This window comes from Pleurodeles waltl, chromosome 7 (genome assembly GCF_031143425.1).
Source record: "Pleurodeles waltl isolate 20211129_DDA chromosome 7, aPleWal1.hap1.20221129, whole genome shotgun sequence".
Lineage (NCBI taxonomy): Eukaryota > Metazoa > Chordata > Amphibia > Caudata > Salamandridae > Pleurodeles > Pleurodeles waltl.
Window position 1 is genome coordinate 723,499,689 of NC_090446.1, and position 22,209 is coordinate 723,521,897.

Below are 22,209 nucleotides of genomic sequence, written 5' to 3' on the forward strand. Positions count from 1 at the left end.
TACATGAAAAGAAAAAAAGGAGGGTAGGGAAAAAGAATAAAATAAGCTTTTTTCTTCACTCCAATGAAGGGAAACGGTGAATGGAATAGGAACATCATAAAGGAGGCAAGGGTATAAGGTAAATAAAAAAAAGGAAGTGAAAGGTAAAGGAAAAATAGGATGCCTAGTGGTACCACACGTAAGGAAAAGACAGAAACAAAAGAGACATAAAGAAGAATAGAAACCAGTAGGGACAAAATGAAAGGAAAAATGCACTAAAGGAAACACCACATTAAAAATTAATCCCTGCACACCGGGAATAAAAGCATTGAAGTAAAGATGAAAGTAAAGTACAAAAAAGAAACATTAAAGGAGGTAAAAAAAAACTTCGAGTTTATGGGATACATTCACTAGTTACTTATATTTATTATTATTATTACAGCTGCTTTTTTACAGTGAAATATTTTTTTAGCTGTGAAATGATATGAAAATTCAGAACCACACTTGTCTATAGCAGGGCTACCTTTACCTTAATTTTGATCCAACTGCTATTTCTCTTTGAAGAAGACTGAAGGGTGGAATGAGTTTGATCCCTTTTCAATGGAAAAATAGCCTAAAGAATTGCAAAGATCTCGGGATGAAAGTATAATGGGTGTGATGCACTAAGGAACAGTGACTTTTTGGACCATTTACCGTAGGCTGTTGAGAGTTCCCAGTGCTTGAGCGGGGCTGTGCTCATTCTTACACGGAAGCTAGGTATGTTGCAAGTGGATCCAGCATGTTTAAGGGGTAGTGACAAGGCAAGTGATGGGGTTTTACGCCTGGCAGATTCTAAATTGTGGAAATGTTTTTAAGTTGTTTCATAGTGTTGGATAACTAAGGATTATGGGTCTGATTTAGGATTTGGCTGATGGGTACTCCATCACAAACATGACAGCTATCCAGTCCACTGCATTACAAGTGTATTAGAATATAATGCATTTGCAATATCATGGATGGATTATTCAATACACTTGTTACCCAGTACCTGTCCACTAAATTCTATGAAAGGCCCTAAGTTTGTTCCTGTTTGTGCCTTTCAGTATGGGCTGCAAATGTCTGTTTGAATATAATAATGAATAAGGCTTTATGCAGTGATTCCAGTATACAGGATGGTCAGCTGTTTGTGTGACCTAGAATGAGGTTTTCTGCCAGCAGTTTGGATGTTAGGGTTTAAAACTTATTATTTTTTAGTGGATATAGGATGGGTATTCAGATTTGTTTCAGCCCACTGAGCCCTTGGGAATTTTTCTTGAAGAAAATAGCAGTGTCGTCTACACGCAATCATAATTTTACCCACTAACTGCCAACAGCAAGCATAAGTCTTCCTCTATGTTTGACATGTTTAGCAAATTTCAGATCAATTTTTGAGGCAGTAAGATCTCAAAGACGGCTGCACTTTAGCCTGCAAATTCCGACTTCCATGCTCAACTGTGATTATATCATGAACTGCACATTGTAACAGCCCACCCTCAATTTATACAGTAACTTGAAACATTTTGGGGCTTAACATATATAGGAATTTTCTAGAGACGCAAAATTTTGAGCACCGCTTATAAGGCAGCTGTTATACTTGGCATCCTTGGCGTGGTCTCCTCTAACTTTTTGCCTCTGTTTCCTAGGTTGTTGGTTTGTGCTGGACTCTGTTTTTGCGTTTTTTGATACTCTGGGCACTTTACCACTGCTATCCAGTGTTAAAGTGCAAGTGCTCCTGTTAGAAATGGGGTCTTTGTTAGGCAGTCAGGTTACCCCCTGTCAAAGCAAGGACCCTCACTCTAGTCAGGGTAAAGGAGAATGACCCTCAGCTAACCCTTGGTCACTCCCTTGGTAGCTTGGCACGAGCAGGCAGACTTAACTTCAGAGTCTAGGTGTAAAGTATTTGTACCAACACACACAGTAACTCAGTGAAAACACTACAAAATGACACAATACAGTTTTAGAAAAATAGGAAATATTTATATAAACAAAACAAGAACAAAATGACAAAAATCCAACATACACAAGTCAAGTTAGGAATTTTCAATAGAATAAGAGTCTTGGGCCCTCATTATGACATTGGCGGTAAAAGCTGCCTACCGCCGTGGTGACGGCTGCCAAAAGACCGTCGCTGCGGCTACCATTCATCTGCCATATTATGACCACAGCCGGATTTCCACCACAAGAAGGACGGAAATCCAACTGTGTCCATACTGGCGGATGGCGGTAAGGTGGCGCTGCTATCACCAGACCGCCGCCAGCCGTATTATGACAAATAATATGGCCTGCTGGTGTCATCCCATCTCCTGCAGAAAGACCCCCTGGATCCAGCTAAGTAGGGTCTCCGACAGGGGTGTGGGGTGAGGGGTGTTGTGTGTGTGTGTGTGTGGTGGTGTGTGCATGTATGTGTCATTGTGTGCGTGAATGTGGGTGTGTGTTCAGTGTTGATTGCGTGCATGTATGTATCGAGGTGTGAGTGTGTGTATGTATGGAAGTGTGAGTGTGTGTATGTATGGAAGTGTGAGTGCGTGTATGTACGGAAATCGGAATGCATGTCTGGGTGTATGTTTTGAAGTGTGTGCGGATTTGTGTGTGAATTGATGAAGGCATGTGTGTATGTATTTGTGAATGAGTGTGTGTCTGCGTTTGCCCAGGCCAGGCCAGACACACATCAAGGGGTTGGAGACTGCATTGTGTGAGGGCAGGCACAGCCCTTTCATGTGTAAGTGACCACTCCTCCCCTCAGCCCAGATGACCCATCAGGGTATGCAAGCTACATCTCAGCTCCCTTTGTGTCACTGTCTAGAGGAGAGGTGCACAGGCAAACTGTCAAAATGACTCAGACAGGGAATCCATAAACAATCAGAGTCACAGAATAGTTTAAGCAACAAAATGCATACTTCCTTAAAATTGGCATTTTCAAACACACAATCTGAAAGCAAACTTTACTAAAATATGTATTTTTAAATTGTGAGTTCAGAGACCCTAAACTCCATATTTCTATCTGCTCCCAAAGGGAATCTACACTTTAAAAATATTTAAAAGCATCCCCCATGTTAATGTTTGAGAGAGATAGCTCTTTCAACAGTGAAAACCAAATTTGGCAGTATTTCACTTTCAGGACATGTAAAACACATATGTACATGTCCTCCTTTTAACATACACTGCACCTTACCCATAGGGCAACCTAGGGCCTACGTTAGGAGTGCCTTACATCTATAAAATGGAAGGTTTAGGCCTGGCAAGTGGGTACACTTGCCAAGTCGAATTGGCAGGTTAAAGCTGCCCATGCAGTCGCAGGTCTGAGCCATGTTTACAGGGCTACTAGTGTGGGTGGCACAACCAGTGCTGCAGGCCCACTAGAAGCTTTTGATATACTGGCCCTGGGCACCTCTAGTGCACTTTACTAGGGACTTACTAGTAAATCAAATATGCCAATCATAGAAAGTCAATCACACATACATTCTACATAGGAGCACTTGCACTTTAGCACTGGAAGCAGTGGTAAAGCACCCAGAATAACAAAAACAGCAAAAACAGAGTACAGCATACATCAACAACCTGGGAAACAGAGGCAATAAGTCAGGGGAGACCAGGCAAGGATGCCAAGTATAGCAGAAGGGTACTTTGAGTGTGGTCCAAATTAGGGCTCCCGTTGTAATTGCAGAATAATCTGTATAATAAAGCTGCCCCTGTCATGCCGCGGGCCTCCGCTGCCCGGGCAGGGAAACCGGTTTGGGCCGCGGTTGGAGCCGTGGTCTGTTTTCCCAGCCGCGGGGCTCGCTGCAGCCCTTTTTTCTGGCCGCGGCTCACATCATCGCCTGCGGTGAAGTCCGGTGCCCAGGATTAGGCCTCGGGCCTCGCCATGCTCGGGGGGCGGTGTGGGCCTCGGCTTTAGGTGTATGCGCCCCCTCACCCCTCATTTACTTGGTGCCTTGTTTCTTGAGCTAATTACTTCTTCCTTCTTCTTCTTTTTTTCTTCCTTTTTTCTTTTTCTTCTCTCTAGTGGGACCATATTCTCTTTCTCCCAGCATGCCTTTCTTCTTGTCTTCTTCCCTGCATGCATCTGGTTCCCTTTCTAATATGGCATCCTCTTCTTCCTTGTTCTATAGTCTTTTCCCAATCTAAAATGACATTCTTGCTTTTTCCTGCTCAGGGGCATCTAAGGGGTTAGATTATTGTTCTCCTTGTGCTGCAACACTACCTTTGTGGTCATCACGCTCTGGTTGTTTTCTTTTGATTCCAGTCTTTATTCCTGTTTGTTTCAGCTTTCTTCCAGTTATTTTTATTGACTTGGAAGTCTGATCTTTTTTTATGTGTCTTTTCTTCTGTTCCAGGGAGTTCCTGCCATAGAGGTGTTTCCCTTTAGGGATTTTTTTCCTCTGGGACTCCTTCTGGAGGACACGGACTGACTTTGACAGACCAATGTCAGCAGCACCATGGCTACCAGAAAGGGACGCCCTTACCTTGGCCAGAGCAGGACCTGCAAGAATCAAGGTCACCCTCCAGTTCCAGCTGACAACGGCCGTAAGCGAAGGGTAGATCATGACAGCCCCTCTACCTCTTACAGCAAGAGACACACTCTTCTTGTCCATCAGGCGCGTCTCCTGGAGAAATTTCACTTGTGTCATCCTGCGTTTTATGTTTGCCAGAACATTGTAGCGTCCAGAAGGTGCGGTAAGCAACTGCACATTCTAAGTAATTAGTCTAGTTTGGTCAGCCATGGAGGCACATGTATGTGCAAGTCAGCTCTCCTTGTCAGACTTTCAAATGTAACACCAAAAGCCAGCCACTCCATGCAGTCTCACCCATCCCACACATACAAAAGACAAGAAAACAAGAGAAAAGGTGCTCCTAGAACAACAAAATACCCACACCTCCAACCCCGACTGGGATATAAAGATATCCTGTCCATAAGACGATAGGCAAGAGCCTACAACCCAAAGCCCTCCAACTGGGGCTTGTAGGGTTCCACAACAAAAAGATCTGTAGGAGAAATGGTCACATCCGTCTGAGGCTTCGCACCACAAGTGCGTCTGGTAAAAAGCCTCACTTAGTGCAGCCTCCCCACACCCACTCAGCTCCTTCCCAGCCTGATAAAAAAGGACAAAGTAAACTATAACAGAATAGGAAGGTCAGATGAGGTTGTCAGCCATGCCTGCAGTAACCCCTAGAAAGTGTTCTCCAAGCCTATCATTGTCAAGATCGCAGAACTTAAGGGGGAGTCTGGTGAGAATGTGATCCAGGAGTTGGATCTAAAGGAGCCTGCTACATCCACCGCCCTCGTCTGGTCTTAAGCCACCAGCTGCTTAGTTGGACAAAGCTTGCCACGCCTGCTGGGTCTGTTTATCATGCTCGCTGTGGCCAACGCTGGTCCTGAGAAACTGAGCACATTGTGCCCTTGTTGTAGAGTACCAGCCAATCCCATGCCACTGAAGGGTCCATGAAAAATATGAGACTTGTCCTCTGCCTGTATCATCAGGGAATAGTAAGGAGTAAGGTAATCTCAGCTCTTGAAGCTTCTTCACAGCAATGGAGTCTGAACTTGAAGTGTGAAGTCTGAATAGAAACACTTGCATTCTCCACAGTGAAGGGACCATGACGGGGCACCTGCTGAAGAAGCAAGTCCCTGTTACAGAAACTAAGCAAGCAGGCAACAACTGGGTGTGCAGGGACTTTATGACCCTCATTATGACATTGGCGGTGACTGTTAAAGTGGCAGTAATACTGCCAACAGGCTGGCGGTAATTACCACCAAAAATATGACCATGGCAGTAATAACTCCCATAGACAGCAATGTACCACACTATCCGGCAGGGCATTAACACCTCGCACCACTGCGGTAGCCATCAACAGCCAGGCGGAAGACAAGGTTCCCATCACATTATGACACTGCAAACCACAACAATTTCCAGGGTGGTACGAACACCATCAAAAGCCTGGCGGAAACACATCACAGAAGACCAAAGACTCACCAACAGAGACACAGAGAAGACTAAAGCCACCATGGAACTAGAACTTCCTGATGCTCTTCTAGCCATGCTCCACCTGAAACACCAATGCCGACAAAGATGATGACGGTGAGTACAGCCACCTAGCACACAAGGGAGGGAGGAAGGAAAAGGAGAGTGACACACACGCGCATGACACACCACACACACACACACCATACACACAACCAGCTGCAGACGTACATCAATGGCACACAACGCACAGCATAATAATACAAGGACTACAGTTTGGCAGCACTGACATTGTAATAGCAAGGCAACACCCACCATATGAACCAATTTTAGAATAAAGATACATGAACAATTGTCCAGAAAGGGCCAATGCTGAGTCCAAAGTACATAAGTCCCACATGGCCACAGGGCACAGTCCAAGCCCCAACTTGATCCTGACAAATTCCACACAACACTGTGCAGGGGCAACAACTCGGAAGTGGACAGGCACCTCAGGGGAAAGGGGGATCGGAGGCACCTCAGCTGAAGTCAGGAACTTGCCAACTGTCCATTTTGATTGCACCAGTATGTACCACCAGTAGTTTATCACTATTGAATGTCCACCATGGTGATTTGTGGGTCATAATGTGGTGGGTTGTGTTTTGTTGGCGTAACAGTATGGGTGTTGGTACCACCACTTTAGCACTGACCTTTGGGCTGGCGGATTTGTGTATGTGTCAGTATTCTGTTGGACTGGTGTGTTTGTGTCATAATTTGGTGAACGTATGTTCGCCTCCATGGTGTTATGTTGGCAGCCATCACCACGGCGATAAGCGGGATCTACCACCAATGTCATAAAGACCACCTATGTGCAAGTTCTAGCATGTGGAATCTGGACAAGCCTTCCAGGGCCACGACCTCCTGGAGCCTGTCATCCCAAAAACTAAGAATGGACCCACCTTTCACTCTCCCCGGTAGTCCAACGATCCTAATGTTGTTGCGGCAGGCCCTCCCTTTGATCGTAAAGCTTGGCTGCTAGTCGACAGATATGGGCCTGTAAAGAGCTGAGCTCACAGCCTTCGTTTCATATATCTGGATTGCAGGGCGTATTGGTTTAGTGTGCGAGAGCTAAAAATCCTTTATTAAAACCTCTGTTATTTGCTTTAATTTTAGTGCTTGCTTTGCAATACATGATTTCCAAGACATTTTTTCAGTTAACATTAGGCCTAGGTAACTAAGGGCTATATTTATACTTTTTTAGCACCGCGTTTGAGCCATTTTTGGACACAAAAGCAGCGCAAACATACAAAATACAATTGAATTTTGTGAGTTTGCGTTGCTTTTGCATTAAAAAGTGGCGCAAATGCATTGCTAAAAAAGTATAATTATGGACCTAAATATGCCCACCTTTTCAAGTACGGTACCCTTGAGCATAAACTTCCCTCTGAAGAATGTGTGGGGATTGAGCGTCATTAATTTAGTTTTAGAAGCATTGATTTCAAGTTCCCGTGTGGAGCTAAATTCCTCAAAGCTCAGAAGTTTCCGTAATATGCTTGAGGTCTTGGATATCAGGAGTGTATCATCTGCAAAGAGCAAGACCGGAATTTTTTGTGTGTCTAACAATGGTGCATCAGTCTCCACTCTGAGTAGAGAGGGGACAATATCATCAATGTATAAAGAGAGCAAGGTGGGGGCAAGGACACACCCTTGCCGTACACCCCTTGACACCTGGATTCTGTCAGTAAGCTGCCCCTTGTCATCCCACCTGACACACGCATAATTACCCTCATGAAGCCAAATTAGTAGTGCAAGAATGTGCTCAGGAATTCCATTAGGGAAAGAACTTCCCACAACTTTTTACGGGGTACTGGATCGAATGCTGATTTCAGATCCACAAAAGCAACATACAGATTCCCTTCGCAAAAAAAAACTGTCTCCCAGTATAAAAGCAAAAACCCGAGGGCTTGCTCAATGGTGGATATTTTTTTACAAAAACCTGCCTGAAGGGGACTCAGAATGTAGTGTTCAGTCATCCAGTCTTGAATCATGCCCAAAAGGTAGTGACAAAACAAATTCTGCACACAGTCTATTAAGCTAATTGGCCTATAGTTACAGGGGAGGGCTCTGTCACCCTTTTTAAAAATCAGGACTACAATGGCACCCTTCCAGGACTCAGGGATTGGCGTCCCAGATGCTATTGCGTTCGATATGATAGTGATATGTCTTGACCAGATTTCAATGTAGGTTAAGAATAGGTCTGCTGGAACACGATCCAAGCCAGGTGCCCTACCACGCTTTAGAGTACCTAAGGCATATGCTATATCCGCTTGGGAGAATAGTTGCAGCTCTGGAGGGGTGGGTGTTAGAATGACATTTGAGCAAGAGTCCTTATGTTCAGAGGTTATGCTATCATGGTCATAAGAGTACAACCCACTAAAATGGTCTACCCAGTCCTTTGGAGTAATATTAGTTGTAATGTTCAGTTCTCTGTTTCCTGGACTGCACGCTGCCAAGGACCAGAACTCACTACAGTTCCTCTCTCTAGCAGCGTCATTAAGTTAAGCCCACCACTTGTCATCTTGTTCATGCTTGGCTGTGCAGACTGCTGATACGTAATACTTTCTAGGTGAGCAAATGGCATTCGCATCCTTGGATTTAATAGCTTGGATTAAATGCTTGTTTGAGGACTGACACTCTTTATTAAACCAGTGATGCCTACCCTTAAGCCTCTTGCCATCAGGAACTGTATCTACTGAGAAGTGGGCAACCATACCCTCGAAGCATCAGGTGTGAGTTAGGCTTACTTCCTCATTGGGGACTGTGTGACTCGCCTCTAAACCCATCAATGTGGTTTTCAAGGTGTTGTTAGCAGCATTGATGAGCGTTGGTAAAGCCAGGACCTTATTCGACTTTACGTGACATTTGTCATTACCAGACTAATTCCCTCTGGTGCTGTTACTGGGGTGTTAATCATAGACAAGTGGTTACACAAAAAAGACAAATGGACTGAAAGAGGGTTATGGTCGCTTTCAGATCGCTCAATAACCATCATGTTGATGACTAGGGGCCTTAGACTTATGTCGACTAGACAATAATCAATTCTGCTAGTATGGTTGACTTTGTTATATGTATGCCAACCTTTTGAATCAGATTTAGTCCTACCGTTAAGTGCCCTGAGTCCAAATTCCACAGTCAATGATTTTACTTGGACAGCAACCTGTGTCCACCTTTTGATGGGTGGGATATCCAAGGCAGGGATAGACCATGCCTGATTCTCCTCGTGGGTAAACCCAAGATCATCCCAGTCAAGAGGTACAAATGTAACATTGAAGTCACCTGCCACAATGATTTTGTGATGCCTGGGACAATTTAGCAAAAATGTCTCAAGAACACAGAGAGTTTTGGAGACCCAACCCCCCTGGCCCCTCTAGTGTAGATGTTAAAAATGATCACAACTGTGTCTGTCCCGAATGATAGGCGAAGACCTAATAGGTCAGGGAAATCGATAGGTAGCTGTGATATGCGGCAGTTTAGTGATGTTCTAGCCCAAATAGTTAAGCTCCCAGAAGGCCTACCCCTGGTACTGGGCAAAGCAGGGATATGAAAATCTAAGTAACCATCCAAAAAAGTGGATTGATCGACCATGTTTCCTAAAGAAGACATATGTCATGTTCCTCAATAAAGGAGGTAAAGGACGGGAGGGGGAGGGTAGATCTCAAACCTGCCACATTCCAAGAGACAAGTCGTACCCCCCTGTCCACTGATGTGGTTTTTGAAGGTTTAACTACCAGACGTTGGTTTGGCAGGTGGAGTTGGTTACGAGGAAGGGGGTTGTTATCACTATTGCCCAATAAGTCCTTGGTTGACTGGTGGTATCTATCTAGAGGAGCTAGCCTAACCATTGTTGTAGTGTTCTCACGCTTAGCTGTTCTTGGACTGGTACGTGATGTCCATGGGGAAAGGAAAGTAGAATGTTATTACGGTTATTCAATGGAACCTGGGCGATCTGATGGAATCTGTTATGAAGAAGAACGTGGGTGCTTGTAGTGTGAAAGTTGGGAACTACGGCCAGACAGGGACAGTTTTTTATATGGGTCGGAGGTTTGTTCGACATGTGTTTTGGATGGGTCTTCAAGTGAATCATTCTCACTGAGAGCAGATAGGTTACCTGCTGGACAATCAGTGGGGCAAACCCCATAGTGCGCAGGCGGCCTAGAGTATTTGAACTGGATTCAAGATTGCCCTAGAGCACTTGTCCTTGTGTCTAGAGCCACTAGATTATCCGCCATGCTCCTGTCCCTATGTCAACTGTAACATATCAAAGTGTGTGTATGGGCCGGGCCTTCTGACTGCATGAATTATATCCTCACGTATTACAGAGTAGCAGCCTCTCACATGGCGAATCCAATGAATTGACGTATTTCTGAGTTTGTTCCAGTGGATGTATTTTGGGAACATTAGAACAGTGTTTTTAAAATAAAAGTGGTCAATGGCAGGCTGTGCTGTGCATTTAGGGACAGTGTCATTCGTAGATTTAGGGATTTGGTAACAGGCACCAGATGCCTTTCCTGTGGCTAAGCTGTTGTGTGGGGGAGGCTGATAAGAGTTCTTGATCTTGGCACCCTGCTAACGGTTGGCCAGCACAACTAGTCTCTGGCAATTTGGGCAACTTCATCGGGGTACCTGATGGATTTGGCATTGGGGTACAAATATGATCCATGATGGCCGTGGGGTCTGAAGGAATTAGCTGCTTAACTATTGCGATTAAGGAATTAACCATAGACTTGAGTTCTGACACCTCGCTCTTTAAATCTTGCATGCATAAGTGGTACTGTGCGTTAATCTGGGCTGAATTCACTTTTATGTCTACTGACCCACCCACCCTGATGCCTGGGTCGGGTTCATCATGTGGGTCTGGAATATTTATTATTAAAGGGTTAAAGCAGTTGGTACACTGAAGAGTGTCACTAAGATCTAGTGATGGCTCAGTCACTGGTAATGAGGGAGCGTGGGTGATGGCATTCCTACCACCCCCCTGCCCTATGGTGGCTGTGACCTGTTGATCACATTTTACAAAGATGTCAGCAATTTTCTTGTGACCGGTCCCCTTCCGGACTGGGGAGCACTCGCCCCCAGTTTCTTTGGAGCCACTACCAGGGCAAGAGGTTACATTTTCTTTTCATTCACCCAAAAGGTTGTCAATTCTGTCCATAACACAGTTATTAGCTGCTTGCTTATTCCTTTTTCGCTTGGTTTTTAACACCACCCCTGCACCGCCCTCTGTTGCTTTCCTTTTACCCATCAAAGGACTGTAATTAGTGAATAAGTGTTCTATAAAAAGTTAGTTCAATGATACAACTTGCAGGAGGATACAATAATAAAAAGGTGACAGTCAACAAGGCCTACTTGCTGATAGATGTTAGGGGGTGGCTCAGCCCAGCCTCATCTGGGCTCTGACGGGCGTGCCCTGGCTTCAACAGGTCGCAGCCCGCACGCAGCCCACACTGCGAAGTGTCCCTATGTGCTTTATAGCGCTCATTGGTCTGGTCAAGTGCATGCAGGTGCTGGTGAAAGTGGCCGCCTCCTGGGGCCACAAAGCAGTCTGGGATATGTAGTCCCACTCTAGAGTTCAGTGCGTGCCGTGCTGCAAAGTGCCCCCACGCACTTTATAGTGCTCATTGGTCTGGTCAAGTGGATACAGGTGCTGGTGAAAATGGCCACCTCCTGGGGCCACAAAGCAGTCTGGGATTTGTAGTCCCATTCTGGAGTTCAGCACGTCCTGCACTGCAAAGTGCCCCCACGCGCTTTATATCGCTTGTTGGTCTGGTCACATGGATGCAGGTGCTGGTGAAAATGACCACCTCCTGGTGCCACAAAACAGTCTGGGATATGTAGTTCAACTCTGGAGTTCAGTGCGTGCCGCACTGCAAAGTGCCCCCACGTGCTTTATAGTGCTTGTTGGTCTGGTCAAGTGGATACAGGTGCTGGTGAAAATGGGCACCTCCTGGGGGCACAAAGCAGTTTGGGATTTGTAGTCCCATTCTGGAGTTCAGCGCACCCTGCACTGCAAATTGCCCCCACATGCTTTATATCGCTCATTGGTCTGGTCACGTGGATGCAGGTGCTGGTGAAAATGGCCGCCTCCTGGTGCCACAAAGCAGTCTGAGATATGTAGTCCAACTCTGGAGTTCAGTGCGTGCCGCACTGCAAAGAGCCCCCACGTGCTTTATAGTGCTTGTTGGTCTGGTCAAGTGGATACAGGTGCTGGTGAAAATGTCCACCTCCTGGGGCCACAAAGCAGTCTGGGATTTGTAGTCCCATTCTGGAGTTCAGCACGTCCCGCACTGCAAAGTGCCCCCACGCGCTTTATATCGCTTGTTGGTCTGGTCACGTGGATGCAGGTGCTGGTGAAAATGGCCACCTCCTGGGGGCACAAAGCAGTTTGGGATTTGTAGTCCCATTCTGGAGTTCAGCGCACCCTGCACTGCAAAGTGCCCCCACATGCTTTATATCGCTCATTGGTGTGGTCAAGTGGATGTAGGTGCTGGTGAAAATTACCGCATCCTGGGGCCACAAAGCAGTCTGGGATATGTAGTCCCACTCTGGAAATCAGTGTGTAATATATACATTTGTTAATTAGACCTCTATCAGGTGAGAAACATGCATCGGTGGAAAAATATAAATATTACCTCTGGCTGTAACTTCCTCGCTGCTCAGCTAAAGCTCCTTTTGGTGTCCGAGTCCATCCATCCCCAGGCGGCCGACAGGAGGATCACCTAGTAATTTCACCTACAGATGAGCTGTGGGTAAAATTACTTTGGGCTAGCAAAGAACCCAACAGTAAAGATTTTTGGTGTTCAATAAATGGCCTGATGAACGGTAAGAACAGGTACCATAATGCAGGAATAGCTGAGGAGACATGGATGGCATATATGCAAGAGAAGTACACGTCCCCGGTTCCAGCGCTGGAATGGCATAGAAGAGTCAATGGATGGAACAAAAGGAAAAGTGGCTACCATTCGATGAACCCAAAACAATGTGAAAATAATAAAGGATTGCCTCCCCCCCCATGAATGGAAGGGGAGCACCAGGTGGTCATAGAGCCAGGGGACGCTCACAAGATTCAGCCTCTGGAAGCCAAAACAGAGAAGAGATTAACAGACTCTTAACAATTGGAGGGGATCGTAAAAAAACGGAAGTTAGAGGGAACAGTCTACCCCAATGGCCTGCCAAACGCATTGTTCAAACAAAATGGGCAGGGTATTTAGTTTCGATTTTTAACTCCATCTGTGCTTTAAATAAGAAAGCATCTTCCACCCAATATACAAAAATGGAAGTCACTCTTTGCCAGCTAATTACAGGTTAAAAGCCCTAATAGATGTGGAAGCCAAAATCTATGCATCCTGCATATTACAAGACCTCCTAACATGGTCAGAAGAGAAACACCTGATACCAAACACGCAAACAGGGTTCAGGCGTGGTATGGAACTTAAATAAATCTACCAACTCTAGGGATTCTGATGGAAAACGCAATAAGGAGGAAATCAAGGCTATTCGTCTGTTTGTAGATCTCAAATCAGCATTTGACTGAGTCCAAAGTGACCCCTTATGGACAAAACTGGAAAGTTGGGGTACGTCAGAAAATATGCCTCAAAGCAATCATTGCTCTATACATCGAACGGGGGCCCAGCTTAAAATCAGAGACGTCAGTAGACTGACTTAAAAAATAATTGTTAGTAAAGGCCTGAAACAGGGGTGTGTTCTAGCCTCAAGTTTATTCAATCTGTACCTGCCCGACATGAATAGTCACCTGAAAGAAGTCAACGGCTATTCTCCAATCTTGGCAAATGAACCAATTGTATGCCTACAATACGCAGATGATATAGTTATTATGAGTCAAACACCAATCGGCCTACAAAGATTGATCAATGCGCTGGCAAGCTATGTCGAGCAACAAGGATTAGAGCTGAATCTGTGGAAAATAAAAATTTTGCAGTTAGTGGACTCAAAATATAAGGTATACAAGTGGTTCATCAATGGCGAGTAGGTGGAGTCGGCACAATCGTATGAATATCTGGGAGTCACTTTGGGGCACCACCTGTCATGCATAAACCACTTCACACATATGCAAGCAAAAACCCATACTCTGACATTTGCCTTCATCCTCCTGAAATAAATCCTGAACCGTTCATCATAAATTAATTTATTAACGGTGATAGCAGCACAATTGTTACCATCATTGACGTATGGCTGGGAAATATGACATGGCAAGGAAATAAACTTCTTAAATCATTTGCAAGTAAAGGTGTATAAAGCAGTTTTTGTCTTGTGAAAGACACCTTACCAACTTAGGTCTGACTGGAATTTGGCATTCAAAATCAGAAATATCAATGCCTCAATTCCTTTGTGAAACTGTGTTGGTGACTTAGGGCAAGACGTATCAAAGATTCGTTTTGCATTCTTAAATAGCGAATTGTAAGAAATCGCTACTTAAAAAATAAAAAATGGGATGTATAAAAATATCGAATTGGGTAAATTCGCAATCGCTAATACCGAATCGCAATTAGAGAATGCGACTCCATTCATCCCTATGGGCCGGTAGGCCCATAGGTGTGAATGGTTTTGCATTTCCCAATTAGCAAATTCCAGTTAGGAATTCGCAAATTAGGTAATGCAAACCCCAGGGTGCTGGGGGCCTAAGGCCCCCTCTAATGCACCCCCCAAAAAATATTTGCGGACATTAGGGCATGTGTGCGCTACATGTCATTTTTAAAAATGCATTTATAATGCATTTTTTAAAATTGCACATGCTTACCACCAAATTTGATTTGGTGGTAATTGCATTTCCTGAATGCCCAATTTGCATTTAGGAAATGCTTGATGCATGTGCTTTGGAAATCGCATATAGGAATTCCCTATTTGCGATTTCCTATTTAGAGAATCGCAATTTGCGATTCTCTAAATGGGTTCGCAAATATAAGGAATCTCTATTCTAGCAATTCCTTAAAATTGCACAGTGAATGCCTTTCATACATCTTGAAAGGCATTTTTGCATTCGCAAAGTGCAGAATTTTGCGATTCGCACTGTTTGCGAATGCAAAATTGCTTGATACATCTGGCCCTTAGAGCCATGGAGTAAGAAACTCTAAGAAGCCTCTACTGGGTTGAGATAAAAGCCCAATTAGAGCAAAAATGTGAGAACTCAAGGGTGTTGTATTTAGCAAAATCTCTATTGGCACTAGAGGTTCAAGAAGCATGGGGCAGCAACATGGGTCAAGCAGCCTTCACAAACATATGCATAATCATTCATCTATAAGATGATCTTTCATGTAAGACAGGTCTATAGTTGCAAAGCTGAGGCACGCCTGGGCTGTGACAAACACGTAAACCAACCTGAGACCACAATCATACATCACATCGCACTTTCAGCACACAATCAAACAGAGCGTTATGCTCTACCATTTTGTCTTTTTCTAATCTAGGATCTCCTACTAACATGGAAGGATGCATTGTCAGATCCAAGATGTCAACTATGTGTTACAAAATGAAACCAGTAACCCACCTTATCTGCATGTGCGCAAAGATTATTAAACAAAGGATTGAATACTCAAGACAATATTTATGGAACTAGTTGTACAAACTTGCTGACGAACAGTCTTATGTTAGCTGGTGGGTTCCTCAATCCATTTGGTATGCCAATGAGTAAAATTCATGGCCTTCGTAAACAAGCTTTTGCAAAACCTGGTCTGTCACCCAATTGACTTATGTCAATCGAGGTATAACTTTGTGGCCACACCCATGGACATATGGGGATGCACCTGGCCATGGCAGGTGAGAACTCCAATCATCTCCTGGGGTTTCCATAATATGCATGCAAAGTGTTAGACCTGGCATCCTTGGCGTGGTCTCTCCTAACTTTTTGCCTCTGCTTCCCAGGTTGTTGCTGTGTGCTGGACTCTGTTTTTGCTGTTTTTGCTACTCTGGGCACTTTACCACTGCTGAGCAGTGCTAAAGTGCAAGTGATCCCTACGTGAAATGTTATGTGTAATTGGCTTTTCCCTGATTGGCATATATGATTCACTAGCATGTACTGATGGGTTTTATATGTTCTAACAATGAAATACTGCCAACTTCGTTTTTCACTGTTGCAAGGCCCATCTCTCTCATAGGTTAACATGATGGCTGCCTTTAAATAATCTTAAAGTGCTGGTTCCCCTTGTTAGCAGATAGAAATATGGATTTTGGGTTTACTGAAGTCACAATTTAAAAATACATATCTAAGTGAAATTGGTTTTTAGATTGTTAGTTTGAAAATGCCACTTTTAGAAAGTAGGCATTTTCTTGCTTAAACCATTCTGTGACTCTGCTTGTTTGTGGATTCTCTGTCTGGGTTAGTTTGACAGTTGGGCTGTTTGTGAATCTCCTCTAGACAGTGACAGGAAGGGAGCTGGGGTGTAGCTTACATATGATGATGAGCCATCTGTGCTAGGAGGGTAGGGAGAAGTGGTCACTCACACCTGAATGGGCTGTGCCTGCCCTCTCACAATGCAGTCACCAGCCCCTGGTGTGTGTCTGGGGACTGGCCTGGGCAGGGCAGAATCTTTTGAACAACAAGTAGGCCTACTTCAAAGACAAAAAGGGGTGTAAGTATTGGACCCAAAACCCCTGAAAATCAGATCACTTATGGAACCAAGAGGAACCTCTGCCAAGGAGAAGAGCTGAAGAGCTGAGAAGTGCTGCCCCTGCCTATAACTGTGCTTTGTGGGCTATCCTGCTTCTGCCTGTGAAAGAGGAAAAAGACTGGACTTTGTTGTGCATTGGTGCTTGAGAAGAATCTCCAAGGACTTGGACTGAGCTTGCTCCCTGTTCTGAAGTCTCAGGGCCATCAAAAACGTCCTCTGCCAGTACCTGGACCCTCTGCTGAGACTCCTGCCCTGCCAAGGCATTTCCTATCCAGTCCCTGGGCCCTTGAGAGGTGAAGTTGGCAGAACAAGGACTGAAATCCACGCACAGAACACCGTGCAGGGAAATTTTTTAATACACCACCTGCAATGCGGCTAAGAAAATGAAGCGCCACCCGCTTCTTTGCAAGAATCGATATTCCACCTGCATCATGGCTGGGAGATTGACACATCACGGCTGAAGAAACGATGCAACACTTGCTTGCGGCTGCTGATAATGACGCAAACCCCATGCAGCGTGGTTTTCAAACACAGTACGACCGGATTTCTCACGTACATCGCTGGGCATCAAAGTCATTGTGAATTTGCGCGAATCCGAGGTGCCCTGTCTGGAAATCGATGCATTTCTCTCTTGCGAGGGAGAAAAATGACGCATCGCCTACTTCACCAAAGAAGAAATGACATATGACCTCACTTGCGAGTAAGGAATCGATGCATCGCTGACTTTTCCGCTGAACGCGTACCCGTGTGGCTTCATTTTTTACCCAAACCAGGTACTTTCTGTAAATGTTTCCATTGTTTCCTATAGAGTAAGACTGTTTTTATTTTTAAAATTCATATCTTAACTTGTGTATGTTGGATTTTTGTTGTTTTGGTCTTGTTTGATTTAGACAAATATTCCCTATTTTTCTAAACCTGTGTGGTGTCCATTTCATAGTGTTTTCACTATATTACCGTGTGTGTTGGTACAAATACTTTACACATTGCTTCTGAGTTAAGCCTTTCTGCTCATGCCAAGCTACCAAGGGGGTGAGCCGGGGTTAACCAGGTGTGTTACTCCTTTTCCTTGACTAGAGTGAGGGTTCTTGCTTGAACAGGGGGTAACCTGACTTGCAACCAAAGACCTAATTTCTAACACAAAGTGCATATGCTCAGGGACAAACTCCCACAGTCGGGGCTTGGTTTTGCAAGTAATGCTTTTAATTACATTTTTTTATTGTTTTCTTAATAGTGTAATGGTTTTAAATAACTATTCATTTGATCAAAAAACTTGAAACTGGATACTTGAAACCTATGTCCTTGATTCTGGATTCTATTTTTCACACGATTTACCAATCTAGCAGTATTCCAATGACCTGCCGACTGAAAAAGAAAATCCTGACGAAGAATCTTTTTTTTGTTTTATTCATTCCTATTAACATTGCACTAATACATCATTTCGCTGTACCGATTTGTGTACTTTGAATCTCTGTCGCCCATCCCCATCGATGGTTGAGGAAAGAAAGCAAAGCACAAAAATGTTTTAAAAAGCAATACAAAGGAAAATATCAATATTACCTCTGGCTGTATCTTCCCTGCAGTTCGACTGAAGCGTCTGTTGGTGTTTGAGTCCATCCATCCCCAAGCAGCCGACAGGAGGACCCCAAGCAGAATGAGATGGCCAATTCTTGATTTCATTATTGCCAGTCTGTTGAGGATAAGATGAAAACCATTAAGTCAAATCATCTGAAGCGCACAGTCCCCAGATTCAAATGCCTCAATGTGTTTCTGCTCCCTAAAAGAGAAATGAAAAGATATCTGCCACCAGAAAACATCAACCACAAATTGTTGCACTTACAAATGCAGGTGTGCTCTGTTTGCAGAACAATTCAGGGCATCATTTACAAATTTTTTGTGTAAGGCAGTGTTGCAAGCCTTTTTGCTGCACTGCTCTCAGGCAGAACAAACGGGCAGGAATGCACTGTATCAAGAAGATACAGTGCATTTGTGTCCTTGTCTCCTGAGCTGGTGCACAAATGACTGCCATGTGCCAAAGCAGACACCCTTGCACCATGTGAGGATGATTGTTTTTGTACAGGAAGGGACACCTATCTGCATAAAAACAATCATGAGAGGCGCTTTCCTCCTTTTATGTGTGCTGCATTGTGCAGCACACATAGACAGAGAAAGAATGGGGAGACATTACGTTGTTTCTCCATGTTGTGGCCCCCTTACGCCACCCTTGGAGAGGCTTAAGAAATTAACACATTCCCAAGTTTATGAAACCTTGTAAATCTGGGAATGTGTCAGAGAAATGCGTGAAAGAGAGCCTTCTCTACAAAGCCATGTAAAGCCACACAAAGTGACTTTGTGTGTCCTTGTAGATATGTGCCTGCAGCCTGACCCACCAGTGCATCATAAAAAATGATGCACTTGTGGCGCAAGGCGCTGGTAAATAAGCCACTCAGCCTTCTACCATTTAAAGATAATGGACTCATACTAGTAGGGAAGAGTGCAATTGATCTTGCTGTCTGCCATTCTTAAACAAATAGGACCATATTTAGTAACATTTTGATAATAGTTTTACACCACTTTTGTGGCTCATTCATGACGCTAAATACTAGTAGCTATTTACAAAGCCATGCGAGGGTTGAATTGGCCACCTTGCGTGGCTTTGTAAATAACATGTAATGCAGTGCAGAAGCTTGCACTGCATTGCATTACATTTCATTCTGGGAAGGGTTCCATGAGTGGAACATGGGCATTTCCATGCATTCACCCATGGTTTTCATGCAATCCCAGATTTACAAAGATTTGTAAACCTGGGATTGCATGAAATCACTACACCTCCCAGAGGATGGCCTAACGAGGGGAAAAACCTCTTTCTCCCTTGTTATTTCCTCTTTCTATGTGTGCTGAGATCTGCAGCACACATTAAAAAAGGAAAATTACTCGAGAGATTCTTTTTAGACAGGAAGGTATGCCTTTCTGAGCAAAACAAATTCTCCTTGAAACACAAACAGTCCTGCACTGTGGTGCAAGGGTGACTGCATCAGTGCCAGGCTGCCTAAAGTGCAGCAGTGCAAGGAGAAAGCAGAAGTGCTCCATGTGTTTGTAATTATGGAGCATTTCTGTCCTCTCCCTTTCATGCATTGCAGTGCAACAACTTTGCTTGTTGCCCTGTGTTGCATGACATTTTAATAAATGTGCCCTATACTGTATTTGTTGGGAAATGTATGCAAGTGGGTTTTTATGTTCTCTACAGTAAGTGGGATGAAGCAACTACAAAAAGAGATGGGTTGATGCATGAAAAGACTGAAGAACGAGCATTAAAGTGAAGCAGGAAGCAGGGTAGGGGATAGAGAGGAGAGGGTGTAAAATTAGTGTTAGCCATAGGGAATGGCCGTGCAGGAGTGGGAACTGGGAAAAGGGCAGAGCAAGAAGTTAAGAAGATAAATTCATCCATAACCTGAAGTAATATAGCCACAAGGCATTCTCAGTATTACATATTTCCCACACTTTATTCTTACAGTGTATTCTAGTTTTTAGATTCCATCCCCCAGGGTTGGCTTTAGGGCTGTGCGACTGCTGCGGACACACCAGGAGGGGGTGCTGTTTTGAACACTAACTTGCAATTTAAAAGCACTTGCTACAGAGTTCCTTGTGCTTCCAGCTTTCAGGCAGCAATACAAATGTCAAGATAACTCTTGTGATTAATGTTCCTGCTAGATAGAGAGATCAAAGTTTTGTCTATTGGCAGTTTTGGCTTGCCATAAAGTAACACAGAGGGTTAATATACCAGTTACAAAAAACAGGTCTGTATTTTATTTGGATAGCTGAGTGGATTAGTAAAACCAGCCTTTAACAGTGTTTGAAAATAATTCAAATATATGTGAAGGAGGGGCTATGGAGGGATGAGAGGCACTTTTACTGGGAGGTACTTTGGGAATGCGAGGAGGAGGTCAGCGGTGCCACAAAAGATTATCGTCCCGGGCACCACCAGTGCTAAAGTCGGCCCTGTCATCCCCATAAACATTTAACTTGGTGTTGCTAATAATTCTGGCCGCTAAGTCTCTGAAGAATTTTTTTGCTGGATAGTATGAAGGGGCCTTGGCAAGCCTGGCTTTTGCTTTATTGATTTTTTTTTTGTTGTAACATATGAGAGAAAAAAATACTTCATTCTATAGGTGGCATGCCTATGTTTGAAAAAGTAGGTCAAATGACCGATTTAAAAAATAAATGGAAAACATGACCCTGAAGCATAAATTAAAATGATTTCTTCTGACACAGAGGTGTAATTCTTTGTAGGTGGATGTGTGTGCATCAACAGAAAGCTGTCACCTACAATGAAAAGAGTCAGAGGCTGAAGTGGGCTGACCCATTGCTGTGTGCTGTAGACTGGGCAGAAGTAAATTGTGAATGACATTTGAACAGAACAATGGATGTAGAGGGCTGACCAAAAGCCTTTCCAAGCATATTATTTTATATGTACTTTTGTTATGTTTTGTGGAAAAAAAGAGGATTCTAAGAGGACTTCAGCCTCCTTTAGGCCAGACCTCAAAATTAAATAACACTAAATCTATCCTTATGTTTTTTCAATATATCAAAATGTCGCATGCCACTATCATCTTTAATTCACATTCCGCCAAGCTAAATTACTAATTTCACCCACCCATGTAGTCATTAGGTCAACTGATTAATTTCAAACACTACCATAAGTATCCATCCTGACCAATGATTCCAGGAAACACTATTTTTTTAATGCAGCAGCATATTTGGCCTCCACTGCCCAGTGAAATCTATTTTCTGACTAGGTGTATGTCTACGTTTAAAAGGTTACACTCCCCACAATGCAAAACACACTGTTAATAAGAAAGACGTATGGGCCAAGATATACTAAGCATTTTATCAGTTGCAAACACTCCAATTCATCCACTAAAATGTGTTTGTGATTGTACTAAAGACATTTCAGGAGTCAGTTAAATGTTTACCTCTTAAAATGGCTTTGAGTATGGATGCCGATCTACAATTTGGAAGGAGGATGTTGTGGCGTCCCTTCTAAATTGCAAATCTGTATGTGATGTAGCAATGTTTTTTAGACCATAATCCGGCTGCAAAACAATGAAAAATTACCAACACCTGCGTAGGGTTAGTTAGTTCATTTCCAAAAGGGGAACGTGTACCCTAGAATTCCCTCCCTTTTGTGAATATTAAAAAAGTGTTGTTGGCAATTAGCATTGGTGCAGAGGAACAATAAAAATTCTTAAACAAACTTTTTAAAAACATGCTATTTGAAATCCAGTTCCATTTCCTTTGAAGGAAAACAGGCTGCGTTAAAAAATGTTTTATTTATTTATTGAGGTAATCACAGACATTGTAGTATGTTGCCCCAAACAAGCAACTATCTCTGTGATGGCCTCCAATCAGACTGAGCAGTAATTTGCAACATACCTCTTCAATTTTTAGGAAGTAGGTTGGATTGTAACACACTCTGAATCATAATGTTACAAACCAAACTATTATTACATAGGTCAGTTCAAAAATTATTTACTGGTCCCAAAAATACTGGTCATAAATAGTGATTAGGTTTTGCATGCAGTTCTTTGTACACG

The 22,209-nt window shown here is 43.7% G+C and overlaps 1 protein-coding gene across 2 annotated transcripts in view; it reads right to left on the minus strand.

Moving 5' to 3' along the window:
• The window catches only part of FSTL4 (follistatin like 4), a 2,214,882-nt gene that overhangs the window by 2,119,019 nt on the left and 73,654 nt on the right, over positions 1-22,209 (minus strand). For both annotated transcript variants that reach the window (XM_069199198.1, XM_069199197.1), the window contains exon 2: positions 18,176-18,305. In XM_069199198.1, the coding sequence (XP_069055299.1) occupies positions 18,176-18,295 (120 nt within the window). In that variant the 5' untranslated portion in view covers positions 18,296-18,305. The remainder of the gene's footprint in view (positions 1-18,175; positions 18,306-22,209) is intronic.